The sequence below is a fragment of the Pristis pectinata genome, chromosome 18, assembly GCF_009764475.1.
Source record: "Pristis pectinata isolate sPriPec2 chromosome 18, sPriPec2.1.pri, whole genome shotgun sequence".
Classification (NCBI taxonomy): domain Eukaryota; kingdom Metazoa; phylum Chordata; class Chondrichthyes; order Rhinopristiformes; family Pristidae; genus Pristis; species Pristis pectinata.
The window spans coordinates 9,183,884-9,199,196 of record NC_067422.1 but is presented as its reverse complement, the minus strand read 5'-3'; the positions used below and the strand labels follow the sequence as shown (position 1 = coordinate 9,199,196).

General features: G+C 37.8%; 1 protein-coding gene across 1 annotated transcript in view; it reads left to right on the top strand.

The window, feature by feature from the left end:
• The window catches only part of LOC127579787 (E3 ubiquitin-protein ligase rnf213-alpha-like), a 148,809-nt gene that overhangs the window by 88,466 nt on the left and 45,030 nt on the right, over window positions 1-15,313 (top strand). The window contains 14 exon segments of the mRNA XM_052032715.1: window positions 1,141-1,174; window positions 1,177-1,276; window positions 2,576-2,671; window positions 4,265-4,383; window positions 5,964-6,074; window positions 8,075-8,112; window positions 8,466-8,622; window positions 9,002-9,048; window positions 9,051-9,136; window positions 10,034-10,061; window positions 10,063-10,226; window positions 10,843-10,973; window positions 12,895-13,052; window positions 13,869-14,081. Of these exon segments, the coding sequence (XP_051888675.1) occupies window positions 1,141-1,174; window positions 1,177-1,276; window positions 2,576-2,671; window positions 4,265-4,383; window positions 5,964-6,074; window positions 8,075-8,112; window positions 8,466-8,622; window positions 9,002-9,048; window positions 9,051-9,136; window positions 10,034-10,061; window positions 10,063-10,226; window positions 10,843-10,973; window positions 12,895-13,052; window positions 13,869-14,081 (1,482 nt within the window).

Here is a 15,313-nt window from a genome sequence, read left to right as displayed (position 1 = left end):
TGTTGTTCACCATTTCTATTAACGATTTGGATGAGAATGTAGGTTGGTATGGTTAGTAAGTTTGTGGATGACACCAAAATGGTGGCATAATTGAACAGTGAAGAGGGTTATTTAAGATTACAGGATCTAGAACAACTGTGAAAGTGGGCTAAGGAATGGCAGATGGAATTAATTCGAGCAAGTGTGAAATGTTGCATTTTGGTAAGTTAAACCAGAGCAGGACTTGCACAGTAAATGGCAAGGCTCAGGAGAGTGTTTGTAGAACAGAGAGACCTGGAGGTACAAATACATAGTTCCCATGAAAGTGGCGACGTAGGTAGACAGGGTGGTGAAGAAAGCGTTTGGCACACTTACCTTCATCGGTCAGGGCATTGAGTAAAAGAGTTAGGACATAATACTACAACTGTACAGGACATTGGTAAGACCGCACTTGGAGTATTGTGTGCTTTCTGATTGCTGAAATATAGGAAGGATATCCTTAAACTGGAAAGGGTGCAGAAAAGATTCACAAGGATGTTAGCGGGACTGGAGGGCGTGAGTTATAAGGAGCGGCTGGATAGGCTGCGGCTTTTTTTTCCCTGCAGTGTAGGAGGCCGAGTGGTGACCTTATAGAGCTATATAAATCATGAGGGGCATACAATAGGGTGAATGGTCACAGTCTTTTTCCCAGGCTAGGGGAGTTACAACTAGAGGGCGTAGATTTAAGGTGAGAGGGGAAAATTTTAAGGAGACATGAGGAGCAACTTTTCCACACAGGGTGATGGAATGTGGAATGAGTGCCAGAGGAAGTGGTAGAGGCTGGGTGCAGTTACAACTTTAAAAGACAATTTGGACAGGTACATGGAAAGTAAAAATTTAGAGGGATATGGCAAATGGGATTAATTCAGTTCAGCAACTTGGTTGGCGTGGATAAATTGGGCCGAAGGGCCCGTTTCCTGCTGTATGACTCTCTGACATAATTTAACTGTCCCAGATTTCTACTTCTTGCATCTGTCATTTTGGTTATGTCTGCATTTGAAATTAAATTAGCCAATGTTAAGCCACATTAGTAAGACCATGCTTGGTTAGGAACACAGAAGGAGGATCTTTTAGTTGCTGTATTTTTATCCATAATTAAAGAACTGCTTATTCTTTGTTTAGGTTACAACATATTCACGGCTTCTAACTGCTTCTGAATGGAATTCTTGCAAAAAGTACTAAGTGGCAGTGTTCAGAATCTCTTCCTTTTCTCACTACAGCAGTTTGACACAGAGCATTCATTTCTGAAGAAGATAAGGTTTGTTTACAGTTAATACTCAAATTAAATTTGAAATTAAGTTCAGTAGCTAATTGGTAGTTTTCAATAAGTGATAGTGGCCAAAGGCAACAAAGAGCCTTTGCACCAGTATCACAATGTAAAATTTCACTCTGCACACTGTGTGAAGACACTGAGTTTTTCAGACAGACTGATATGCATGAATTTGTTGTTTTTGCTGCAGCCAGTACAGTGCAAAGACATAAAATTACTATAACTTGCAAAAGTAAATAGTGCAAAAAAAAAAGGAATAATGAGGTACAAAAAAGAAATAATGGAAAAAAAAGGAATTGGTCCTGATGTAGTGTTCGACCCGAAACGTCGACAATTCCTTTCCTCCCACAGATGCTGCTTGATCTGCTGAGTTCTTCCAGCAGATTGTTTGTTACTCCAAAGGAATAACAAGGTAGAGTTCATGGGTTCATGAACCATTCAGAAATCTGATGAAAGGGAAGAAACTGTTTCTGAATCGTTGAGTGTGGGTCTTCAGACTTCTGTACCTCCTGCTCGATGGTAGTAACGAGAAGAGGGCATGTCCTGGATGGTGAAGGTCCTTAGTGATGGATGTTGCCTTCTTGAGGCATCACCTCTTGAAGATGTCCTCGATGGTGGGTAGGGCTGTGCCTGTGGTGGAGCTAAATTTTTAAAACTTTAATCCTAGTACTTTTTTTGTTTAGATGCATTCTGTTATTTTGATCAACATCAGAAAAGGGGCTTGAGAATGTCAATATATCCTGTAAGCAATAAAAACATAAAAAATGCTAGAAACACTAAGCAGGTCAGATTCTCTTTCCATAGTTGCTGCCTGACCTGCTGAATATATCCAACATTTTTTGTTTTTATTTTGGATTTCCAGCATCTTCGGATTTATGAATTTCATATCAGGGATGTAAAATGTGTTTGACTTCAAGTGATGCAGCAGAGTCCTTTACAATCCCACTTGGAATATCAACATTTATCCTTTCAGCTTAATTATGTCCTTTGCTATGGTCCAGTTGCCTGTTATACATTACTCATAACAAATACTAAATATTATATCAAAATGTCTTCCAAGTAGTTTGAAATAAATTGAAATGTTATGATGGTTCTGCACCAACTTAAAGATTGACGTTGAGATGAGTTATAATCAATGTTTTCTCTCATGGAGGTGGGAAGGGTAAACAGATTAATAAACGTACTAATCAATATTTCCTCTAATAAGTCCACCTTAATCTTGCTTATACACTATTCAAATGTAAACAAATGCTGGTCAATTAAATGTGTTCAAATACTTGTTTCTAGGCACTGTATTGATTCTAGCCATTGGAAACACAGTCTTGCTCATACAAACGATTTTGAAAACAATTCACAGAGTGCAAATTTGATTGCTTCTGCAAAGTGAGTACCATGTCTGTGTTCTACCTTGAAGGGCAGCATGCAAAAAGCCTTCCTCTCCACCCTGGTCTTACCTGTGACCCCACTTTCAGGGAACCATGTTCTCCTAGGTCCCTGCAACACTCCCCAGGGCTTTATCGTTCACTGCAAAAGTCCTACCCTCATTTGTCTTCCCAAATGCAATACTTCGCACTTAGCCAAATTAAACTCCATTTGCCATTCCTTGGCCCACTTACCCAGCTGGTCAAAATCCCTCTGTAAATCCTAATAACCATCTTCACCGTCAATGACACCACCTACTTTGGTGTCATCTGCAAACTTACTAGCCTTGCCTTGTATATTCTCATCCAAATCATTGATATAGATGACAAATAGCAATGCACCGAGCCCTGGGGAACACCACCAGTCACGGGGCTCCAGTCCGAAAAACACACTTCCACCATCACCCCCTGCTTCCTACCATCAAGCCAATTCTGTATCCAATTAGCTAGCTCTCCCTAGCTCCCATGCGATCTAACTTTCCATAATAGCCTACCATGCAAAACCTTATCAAAGGTCTTACCGAAGTGCATATAGAGTTTACTGCCCTGCCCTCATTGATCTTGGTTACTACTTCAAAAAATTCAATCAGATTTATGAGACACGTTCTCCCATGCACAGCTGTGCTGACTATCCCTAATCAACCCCTGTCTGTCGAAGTGCATTCCTCAGAATCCTCTCTAGTAACTTACCTACCACGGATGTTAGGCTTACTGGTCTATAGATCCCAGGTTTTTCTTTGTAGCCCTTCTTAAATAACATTAGCCACCCTCCAGTTTTCCAGCACTTCACGTTGCTAATGATGATGCATATATCTCAGCCAGGGTTCCCACAATTTCTTCTCGAGCTTCCCACAGTGTTCTTGGATATACCTGATCAGGCCCTGGAAATATACCTATCTTCGTATGTTTTAAGACATCCAATACCAAGACATCCAGGACCTTGAGATAGTTAATAGGGAGGTCTTGGGGATAGACTGCATCCTCAAGACCTCCCTATTAACTATATCAAGGTCCTGACTGCAGTTATAATTAATATATTTATTGTATCAGCAATGTATTGGATAGCTGCAATGAAATCAATAGCTATTCTTATTTGTAATTAATATTTCCATCAATAAATCATGCTTTAATGCTGATTTTGCTTTTCAATAAAAGCAAATTTAGGCAAGATAGAATAATCTCATGTTCCTTCCCAAACTTTTCAAAAGAATACTCTTTTTAGCCTTATTATTTTGTTTCAGACTTTGTGATGATTTATTTAACTTTGTGTTTTATTTTGCTTGTTTCATAGTAATAGCATTTTATATTCCTTAACCTTTGTAAAGGTATTGTGCTTTGAATTTCCAGAGTTACTGGAATGATAGATGTTAAAAGCAGAAAGTAATCAAAAGTTCTAAGTATGGAATCAGATCTGACAAATAAGAAAAAATAGATAATCAATGAGAGGAAAATTAGTGCAGCTCAGACAAAGGGAATGTTAATGCACAGAAAATTATGTAGTGGCTTAAATGTTTTTTAGTTTATACATACTCTACAACTTTTGTTGTTTGTGTAGGTATTCCACTTTAAATGAAACCAACAAGTTCAAAGATATCAATAGAACAGTCAACGTGTATTTCCTCACTAAGTTGCCAAGAATAAAAGGTGGATCAGCATACACAGGATTTCATGGAGGTACAAGAATGATATTTCAAAGCAGTTTGATTTTTTTTCTTTGCACTTAAAGTTTAAAGGAAAAACTAGCCTTTCCTAGCCTAAGTGGCCTTGCATGAAACAATACATAGTTCAACATTAATTGACAGCATTAGTAATTTTATTTGGACTTTATGGAGTGAAATTTATTTAATCAGGATTTGAAATATAATTTGGCTGGATTCTTAGATTTTTGCAAGCTATTAAACAATTACTCTGAATTCTGCTATATTCCACCTGTGAGAATTTGTTGCTGAAATCTTCGTATCTTTACTGACCTAACCCTCGAGTATTCATGGAGAAATTGTTCTATGTAATCAACAAATAATATTCAGAGTATGCACATGCACTGACTTGCTTGCAAGTCACCTCTTGCTTGTGCGCTCTCTTTCTCGGCCGCACTTTCTCCATTCATTCAATAAGGTATGGGATTCAGATTGCACTTTTCCAGCTCTGGAGGTTTCAGAAGGTATGATCATAAAACTTGTCACAGGGTCTTATGCTGTTTTTCTTTAAACTTTGAGTTGTGGAGGAATGGTTCCCATATACTTATAAACCCTCTTAACCTACCATTGTTGCTTAGCTGGAATATTTGCTTTGGTGGATCCTCATAGAACAAGTGTTGGAACAGTGACACACATTTTGGCCCTCAATCAGTGAAATGATTGATCTGTGATCCAACTTCATTTATCTGCTTTTCATCCTTCCATCCCTACGTTCCTTATTCCCTTTCCTTATCAAAAATCTAGCAATCATTTTCTGTTTGTGGATCTATCAAACCCTGCATGTAAAACAGTTTCTTAACTTCATTTCTGAAAGCATCGGTTCTAAATTTTGGGCATCCGTGTACTCTTTGTTGAATCTAATGAGGGTTTCTCTCTGTATGACTCCAGGCAGTAAGTTCCAGATCTTCAAGCCCCCTCTGTTTGAGAAAACAGCTTGAAGCTTCTGCTAATCCTTGTACCAATTTCTTTATATCTGTGCTCCTGGTAAATGACCTCTTTGCTGAGGAGTCATGTTGATCATGTTGGACAACAGTGATCAAATTTTTGCAAGTGAGCAAACTTATATAAAAGTTAGTAATTCTAGTTTTTCACAACCATTGAATTTGGATAATGTTGGTAAAGACCAAGTAAACTGTTGCAATATCAGAGTGGTTACTTTGAAAATATAAATAATAAATAATTTAGTGTTTGTGTGCCCTCTGTGTTAAACATGTAATAGTTAATCCACAGAAACTCCTGGGAAACACTAAGCAGGTCAGGCAGCATATGTGGAAGAAAAGTAGAGATAAAGTTTCAGACCAAACATCCTTTGTCAGACCCATTTCTGATGAAGGGTATTCAACCTGAACTGTTAACTCTGTTGCTCTTTCCATGGAAGCTGACTGACCTGTTAAATGTTTCCAGCATTTTCTGCTATTATTTCAGATTTTCAGCATCTGCAGTTTTTTTGATTTTCATTTTACGATTAATCAAAATATTTATGTATCTGTACATTTGATACAAAAGTAAGTTGCAATGAGTTGTAGCTCCACCTTAATACATTTTCTCTCTTTTTAGACCCATGGCAGTCAGTTCATATTGATGACCTCAGGAAATCGAAAGACATGGTTGCAGATGTGTCAGCTTTCAAAGGCGTTACTATTAGCCAGCTTTTTGGCAGAGACCCAGGTGAGAATGAATGTATGTGCTTAATATTTCTCTTAGTTTTGTTGAGAACCCCACTTACCTCCCTTCGACATGATTTCCTTAAGATTTCAATTACCCTAATGTGAACTGGGTTACAATCAGTCTAGAAGTGTAATTCAACTCGCGTTGAGAGGGGAGGAGTTGGTATTTGTAGCTGGTGCAGTTCTGGATTTAATTTTTGGAAATGAATCTGGGCAATGGAGGAGGTATCATTGGGGGAGCATTTTTGTGGTAATGGTCAGACAGCATCATAGAGAGGGAAACAGTTAACTTTTTGGTCAGAAGTGGGAAAATTTAGAAAACACATACTTTAAATTGCAGAGAAATGAGAGTTGAGGAGAATAAAGGGAATGTCCATTATTCGTGGATGACAGGGAAAAATAGATGAGACAGATTGATGTTGACTGATGCAGATTGGTGTCAGAGATTGGTATTGTCTTTGACCTGTGTCATTCACTTTAGTCTTCATATCATCACAGTTATTCCCAAAGTTACATACCAGTTAGTTCACTTTTGCTGGTGGGAAAATTATTGGAATGCATTCTAAGAAACAATATTCATTTTAAAAGACACAGATTAATCAAGGAAATACAGTATGGATTTGTTAAGGGACGTTTATGTATGACTAGGAGACGAGAGTGCAGCTGCTGGAATCTGGAGCCTCAAACAATCTGATGGAGGAACTCAGTAGGTGAGCAATAGGGAGGGGGAAGGAATTGTTGACATTTGAGACCAAGAACAACTAGGTCTGTTCTCCTGAAGCGAATAAGGTTAAGAGGGGACATGATTGAGGTTGATAAAATGAGGACGTATTGATAGAGTAGACTGTAGGACACTTTTCTCCATGTCAGGGGTGGAAAAACAAGGGGATATAGATATAGGGTAAGGAGGCAGAAATCCAGAGAGGATGTGAGGGGGACCTTTTTCATGCAGAGAGTGGTGAGTACCTGGAATGCACTGCTCATTTCAGTGGTTGAAGATGAGTCACTGACAACACTTTAGAAGTGTTTAGGTGAGCATTTTAATCACTTAGGCATTGAAAGGTATGAGCTCAGTGCAAAGGGGTGCCCATTGGATGGCTTGGAGATGGTGAGCTGAATGGCCTATTTCCATGCTGCATGTCTCTATGACTCTGAGTTCATTGCAGATGCAACAAGGAGGGTTGATACCGGTAGGTTTTTGTGGATTTTGACAAGGCTTCATGTGGCAGACTGGTCAAAAAAGTAAAAGCTCAGGGATCCAAGGGAAAGTGTTGAATTAAATCCAAAACTGGCCCAGTAGCAGGAGGTAATTGTTCAAGTATGTCTTTTGTTTGGAAAACTGTTACTAGTGGGGTTCCACCAGATTCAGAACTTGGTCCCACGCTTTTTGTAATATACATTAATGATAAGACCTAAATGTAAGGAGCATGATAAAGACGTTTGCAGATGATACAAAAATTAGCTGTGTGGTTGACAGTGAGGAGAAAATGGTCTGGTCTGTTGAGCAGAAAAATGTTAAATGGAATTTAATCCAGTGAGGTAGTGTATGTGGGGAGTGAGTTTCAAGATGCTGTTGAAGAAGCCTTTGCAAGTTGCTGCAGTGCATTTTGTAAATGGCACACACTGTGGAAACAGCCATTTGTAGAGGAAGTGAATGCTTTAAGTAGTGAATGAGGTGTCAATCAAGTGAAATAAAAATAGAGAATGTTGGAAATGGTCAGCGGGCAGGTAGTGTCTGTGGAGAAAGAAACAGAGTTAACGTTTCACGTTGATCTTCTGTCAGAAAATGTATTGATTTATCTTTGGTGTTTGTCAAGCTGCACTCAACCAGGTGGAGAGTATCTCGTCACACTCCTGATTTATTTTCTGTTTTCAATGGAAAGCCTTTGAGTAGTTTGGTTAATAGTTGTTTAATTGATCAATGAACTACTGCTAATTAATTCAAAATGTCTTTATAAGAATGAAATTCATAAATTTAACAAATATCTGTTTGTGTTTCAGCCATGAGTGTTGACCAGGAGGAGGAGGAGGAGATTTTTGTAAGTGTTCCAATTCTTTTGAAGAACCTTGTCTTGGAATCTCTTACTAACAGTGCCTGCAGTATTGTATGTTGTCAACGTCTCTGAAAATCCTGAAATTGAGCTTTTTTAAAATTTTGACATCTCCAAAGAATGATGATAAACATAGTTTAGCAGGTTTGATTTGGCATCTCAAAATTCCAGGAGAAAAGAATAAAATAGTGTGGAAGAAAAAATGGTTTCTTTAAAATTGTAGGGAGATTTTGCTAGTGAATTTAAAGTGTAAAACGATTTGAACCTGTTCTGCATGTGATATGTTTTATATATGTTTAGCTAATTCATAAACTGGTTCTAAAAGTGTATTTTTAAATAAGGATAAGACAAAGATACTGGATACAACCTCCCTCATCAGGAATTGTGTGCAGTCTGCTGTTAGCATGCTGAAGGACCTGCATCAGAGTTCAAGTCGCAGCACCGCACGAGTTGAAATCCTGCTTTCACTGTTAAGAGAGAAGATGTTGAAATTCAAAGGTTGTTGTTAATGTCTTACACTGATTCAGTTTTATATCTACAAATACTAATTTTAGAGATTAACATCATGGCCCTTATTTATAATAATGATAGATTATCAACACTAACACTTATTTATAGGATACATCCACGTGGGCAATATTAAATGTGGAAATCTAGAATTTGCTTGTCAGGGATGTCACGTTCTTCTTTCAGTACATCTGATATTTTGAAATAAAGCCCTTACTACTGATTCATAGATAATTATCACATAATGCATAATTGTCATTCCCTCGTAATCAGCAGTCCTGCTGTGAGCAATTAGAAGATGTTTACATTATACAAAGGAATAGCAATATGTCTCATTAATTAATTTGTCATGTCATTATTTTCTACTTAGCGTCATTCCTGGCAATGATGAAGCAAAGGCTGCACTCCCTGCTACTGAAGTGTGTGATGAGGAGTCTTTCAATGCATCTGAGTGGATGGTACGGGTAGCTTCAAATGTTGAAGCACTTCAGGAAGGTGGCACTTTCAGTAAACCTCAAGTATGCTTCTTAGTCTAAGAAACCACAGGATTTTTTTTTAATATGAAATGAATTATTGAAGAAGTCATTTTATGCTAGTTGGGTAAATATTTAAATACACAGATAACAACTTTGCAGCAATAGAATTCCATGCAATAAGTTAATTTCAATGAATCAAATCCTACATTCCTAGTATGATGCTGAAGTCAGAAGTAGACTGGCAAATCAGCACCTTCAACCCACTCTTAAGGCTAGTTCTCCATTCAAACACAGCTCTTCTCTGGGAGAAATGGATCAGTACATTTACCTTGGCATTGCATGTAATTTTGAGAAACTTTTCCTGCAATTTGGTGTTGCATTATTTAATTTGATGGTCTTGCATTTTGCTGAAGTACCATATTATCCCTCGTTCTTGCCCAATTTTTCATCTCTCTTCACTTTACCAGCACGTTAATTTATCTCATTGTGCTTTTGCAATTTTCAATGTTGAGAATACAGATGGGAGTTATGTTCGGTTAGAAAGATGCCAGAAAGTTTAGAGGATGCTCCTAAGGCATATAGATGGAATTTTATTACAAATGTTGCAAAATCCAAGCAGTTTGAATCAATTTACTCAATGCAATATCCTGCTTATTGACTTCCTATTTGCATTCATAGTTTTACTTTATTGTGCCAATTTGCATTGATGTTAATACAAGCAATAGAATAATATTACTATCCATCCTTTTTCCATCATATACCCTCCACACCAGCCACCCCCAAATAACTACAAGGTTTTCTCACAGAAGACAGGATTCACCCAAAACACAACTACTTGACTATTGCATATATTTTATGGCTCGTACTCGTCAGGTTATCTTAGCTCTGGAATTCATAATTTATAAAAGGAATTGCACTTTGTTTCACAGGCACACACTTTGGAAGCGAATTCAAAACAATAGTAACGCCTCTCCTGGCGCAGATAATCTCGATTATAGACCGGGACTGTAACCTAAACTTGTTAAGTGACAATACTCCTTTATTTGTACGGAATCTATGGATGGAAATTTTTAGTGACTCAAATCTGTTGAGTTTTCCTTACAACAGAGATATTTTGAGGTTAGTACTTGCATTGAAAGTAATTCAGTCTTTATAAAGTTTTATCATTGATTACACTTGCATTCAGTTTTGTTTCATGAACATACAAAACATAAGAACAAGACTAGACTGCTTAACTCATGTTTCACCCCCCTCCACCCTTTCTGCCCTGTTTAAAAAATATTCGTACTCTACTTCCCCTGCCTTATGAGGATGAGAATTCCAGCCTTATGACTTTGAATGAAAATAATTCACCTCATCTCTGTCATAAATAGTCAATCCCTCATTTTAATCAGTGACAACATGCCCCCCGCCACTCCAGAACTGGATAGACTTAGTGTTATCCAGTATTTTCTGTTCTTTCAGGTTAAATTATTTATAAAATATTCAACTGTTTATATTTTTAGCATAAGAGACTATTTCTGACTGCAGTACAGATCCCAATCAACTTAGAAGATTCCTAAGCAAAAATCAGACACCTGCTAATGTGGAGAAGGATAGCCACAGGCATCTCACTAGGATATGAATACCATCTAGTGCCAATATAGATTAGAATTTGTATAAACTTAGGGACGTTTCAAGTTGTGTATTAAACTTTTTATTTAATTGAGGGTAATTTTATTTATTCTTTTGACAGTTCACAATCTGAAATTGTTGTCCACAACTACCTGAAGATGGACATACTGAAAATTGGCAATAGGCTTCCTTTCAGTTGGAGAATAAAGGACTTTCTGGATGAGTTGTGGGTTCAAGCCCAGTACATGGAGGGTATTTATTAACAATTCTTTGTTCACATGGAGAGTGCAACCAAATTTGTACCAATGCCATGATGGTATTAATTATAGGTAATTGGAGGACATCTCAAAAGATGTGCTGCAATCCTTATAAATGGAAATAAAGTATCATATAACAAAGGTTTTTTCCCTTGTACTTCATCATACATAGTTGAACTGTGAAGTAGCTTGTGTTCCAGTGGAGACAGGTAAACTACCACAAGAATTCTCTTCATTTAGGAAGTGTTGTCAACTAGACAAATGAAGTTCCAGATTTCAGAGCATGAGCACTACTTGGCTACACTGCAGTGCATCCATGAGGCTGAGAGTTAAAAGAAGTCCCATGCATGCATCGTATGGTCTTGTGGACATTCAGTGCTGAATAATGGAGAGGACAGTGGCTTTCTCGGACAGTAATCCAAAGACAAATCAATGAGATTATGGGCAGTTTATCTGTAGAGCTAGTGAGGAGAAAGGTTAGGAAAACTACAGTGAAAGCACATTTGACATATCCTGCATCAAAAGACCAAAATCCCATTGAATCCAAGAGACAAATTGGAAACAAAATTGGCTCAGTGGCCGGAAGCAGAGGGCAATGGTCAACAGTGTTTTTGTTGCTGGAGGACTATAAGCTTTAGGATTCTGCAGGACTCAGTAGTAGTTCCCTTGCATCTTGTGGTATTAATCAATGATTTAAACTTAAAATGAGGGTAAAATTAAGAAGCTTGTAGACAATACAAAAGTTGGGTGTGTGACTGATGGTGAAGACAAAAGCTGTGAACCACAGACAAATGTCAGTGGACAGCTGATATGGCAGAAATGTAGCAAATGGAATTACGTGTAGAAAGTGTGAATGAAATCTTTTGGGACAGGCAAACAAGATAAGAGAATACACAATTCAGTAAAAGCTCTATTGTCTGACATGTGGTTGATTCGACAAATGTATCTTTACTGATGTCAGTCTGGGAACTGTGATGGGTCCCAGATGCTTTGAAGCATTGTCCTCATTTGGCCTGGGCACTCCTTCGCTGATCTGATATCTGCTCAGACACTAACACTGAAGTGCTGTTAATGGAGTATGCTGATTGGAGAAATGCTGGATATCTGATCTTTTACTGTAAATTGTAGAATAATGGAAAGTGTGGAGGAATAGGAGACCTTAGAGTGTAGAGCCATGTGTTTCTGAAGATAGGACGCGTCGAGTGGATTCTTTCATTTTATTAATTAAGGCAAGAAAGTTAAACCAGATTGGGGAAAAACATTAACAAGGCCTCAAGTGGTGTACCACATACAAATGTACTAACCACATTACAACAATTATGTTATTGTACGAGAGAGGCTTTAGAGGGGATTTGTCAGGTATAGGGACTTTATTTTGTGAGGAGAGATTAGATAGTTTTGAACAGAGAGACTGAAATTAGATCATTAAAATTATATTGAATTGAAAAGATCTTTTCTCCTTTAGATCAACAATTATGAGCTATGATTTAAAAAATAACATGTAAAAGGATTAGACGATATTTGAGGAGAATTTTCACTGTGAGTATGTTTGGTATTTGTTGCCTGAAAGGGTAACATAGGCAGGAATTTCAATATGCAGTTGGTTCCCTAATCTACAAGGCTGCAGAACAATAGCTATAGAGTTGGGTTAAGCTGGTTAATATTTTTTTAGCCAGGTAACTATTTCCATCATTACCTTCTGTTCAGTAATTCCAACTCTTAGGAAGAATCACCAGGATTGAACTAATATAATGGCCCATGGGAAGCTGCGATACAACACACACAGTCATCTCCTGTTATTTTAGTACTGTTATCCCGTACTATGAATAATAAATGTTAGAAAATAGAGCTGAAGAGATGGGAGTCTTGAAATAATGCAAGATATTACTTGTTTTATTTCCAAAACCCATAAACAGGGCAAACTGAGCAAAAGCTGAATGAAATATTTAACAAAACTGGATTTGGAAAGTACCTTTCTGATGTGAATGAAGAATGGAGACTGAACTTTTTCTTCAGATACTTGGATGATTTCCTGCTGATGACCATGAGCATTTCATCTGAATTTGAATTTGAGGTAATATGTTCTCTTCCAGATAATTGACAAATGCTTTTCACAGAAAACAGTTTCAAATGAACAATTTAAAATAAGGGTGATCTTTACAACCTGGAGTGACATGTTGAAGACGATTGGGCAAGAAAGATTCCACATCTATAATGGAAGCCATGTGATTTTCTTCTTTGTATTGTCTGCAAGCAAAGAAGTGAAAATCTATCCTAATGTCTAAGAGAAAATATATTTAAGTATTGAAATACAAGAAGAAAAAGCTTTGTGGTTATTATTGAAAATAACCCTCATTTTGGACCTTGAAATGGACACCATACACAGAATCCACACGCTGACCTGGAGGCCTGTGCCTGATCAAATACAAAACTTTGAGCATCACTAGTATTAACTGAACAAGTTAGCACAGGCAGCACGCTCACTAATAACTGATGAATATCCAGCTGCTTACCTCATCTTTTGTGGCTGTCGCTGAGGCCACAGTGGTCAATAAGCAGCCCCTGGGCCTGTCCTGCTCTTCTATATTCAATTTCCAAGAGACTGCCTGAAAAAAAGGTGCTTGGCCATCTTTATACCTGTAAAGCGCCTAACTTTTGTGTAGGTGGTTGTCAAGGATGACTGAATCCTGGCCACCAAATTTCCTTTCAGCCAACTTTGTTCACAGGCAGTTGTTCCCCAAAATTTTCCCTCATTGTCAAAGTGGCAAATTCATTTTTCAGCTCTGTATGTTTTAGCAGTGAACTAATGTATGTTGTGAACCTGAGAAATACTTGAGGAAACTTTTATTAAACATGGTTTGGTATGTGCTAATTTGAGATTTTGTTTTAGTTCCTTCAAGGAGCACTGATCTCCTGCGTAAATCAGCTGAAAATAGAATATAATGTTGGAGATGATGTATCTTTGCTTTGGGTGCACTTTGCATATCAACGCTTCAAAAACCGTCTGCAGAATTTTTCAAGAATTGTTGTAGTGTGTCCTTCAGTTCTGGCTTTGCTATGGAGCATGAAAGATAAAATACAGAAAGCTGAAGAAAAAGAGATGGTAAGAGTATTCCTGAATATTCCAGTTCAATTGCAAAATAATTTTCAACTTGATATTTTTATGACCATTAAGAAAAGAAAATGTTGCATTTGAATAGTACCTTATTGTTATGCTGGCCATCCTAAATCACATGATTTTTTAATCTCATACTGTTCTATTATCAGCTATTACATTTATCATTGGCAGAAGAAAATGCTATTCTGCATTGAGCGCCATGCAATCAAGTGGGCATTTTAACAAGTGACCGTGTAAAAGTAATGCATTAACGTACATTGACTTGTAAATAAAAAATAATGTCTTTTTAGTTTGTTTCATCACAAAGTAGAACACTAATAACTTCCAGATTTGTTAGGGAACAAAGGCTACAAAAAGAGTAACTAAAGGAAAATCTGTATTAGTTAAGAAATAGTGCTGGGGAAATTAATGGGACGAAGGATTACAAATCCCAGGGTCTGAAAATCTAATTCCAGAATACTAAAGGAACTGGCTCTGGGAATAGTGGATCCATTAGTGGTTATCTACCGAAGTCTTTTTGATTCTGGAGCAGTTCCTAAAGGTTGGGGTGTGACAATTGAAATGCCACTATTTTAAAAACAGAGGGAAAGAATAAACAGGGAACCTAACATCAGAAGTGGGGAGAATACTAAAATCAATTATATGAGATGTAATAACAAAACACGTGGGAAATATTAATGGGATTGGACCAGGTCAGCATGGGTATGCTGAACCCCCAAGCTCTCCTTCACCCATCTTTGTCCCCTTCTCCCTCCTAGTTCCATCCACCCACTACACACAAAGTTCACCCACAGGTTTCTCTTCCCCCATCCCATCTAGTTCTGGTTCCAACTGCCCTTCATTTCTCCCTTAATGGTTCCCATTATCACCTCCTTTACTTATTGGAGTCCACCACTCCCCCTCCTCCACCTTGCTGCACATGCCTCTCATTTTTTTTTCTTTCTCTCACTTTGTCTGCCTCCATCTATCATTCACCTGCCACTGTCTCAAAACACCACCTCTGCTCCCCGTATATTACTGGCTTAACCAGTAATATACTGGTTACAAATTGGTTGACAGACTGGAAACAGAGAGTAGGAATAAAGGGATCTTTCTCTTAGTGGCAAGCATTGACCAGTGGGGTGCTGAACTGATCAGTGCTTGGGCCTCATATATTCACAATGTAAATCAATGATTTGTATCAGGGAACTAAATATAACATTTCCAAGTTTGCAGTC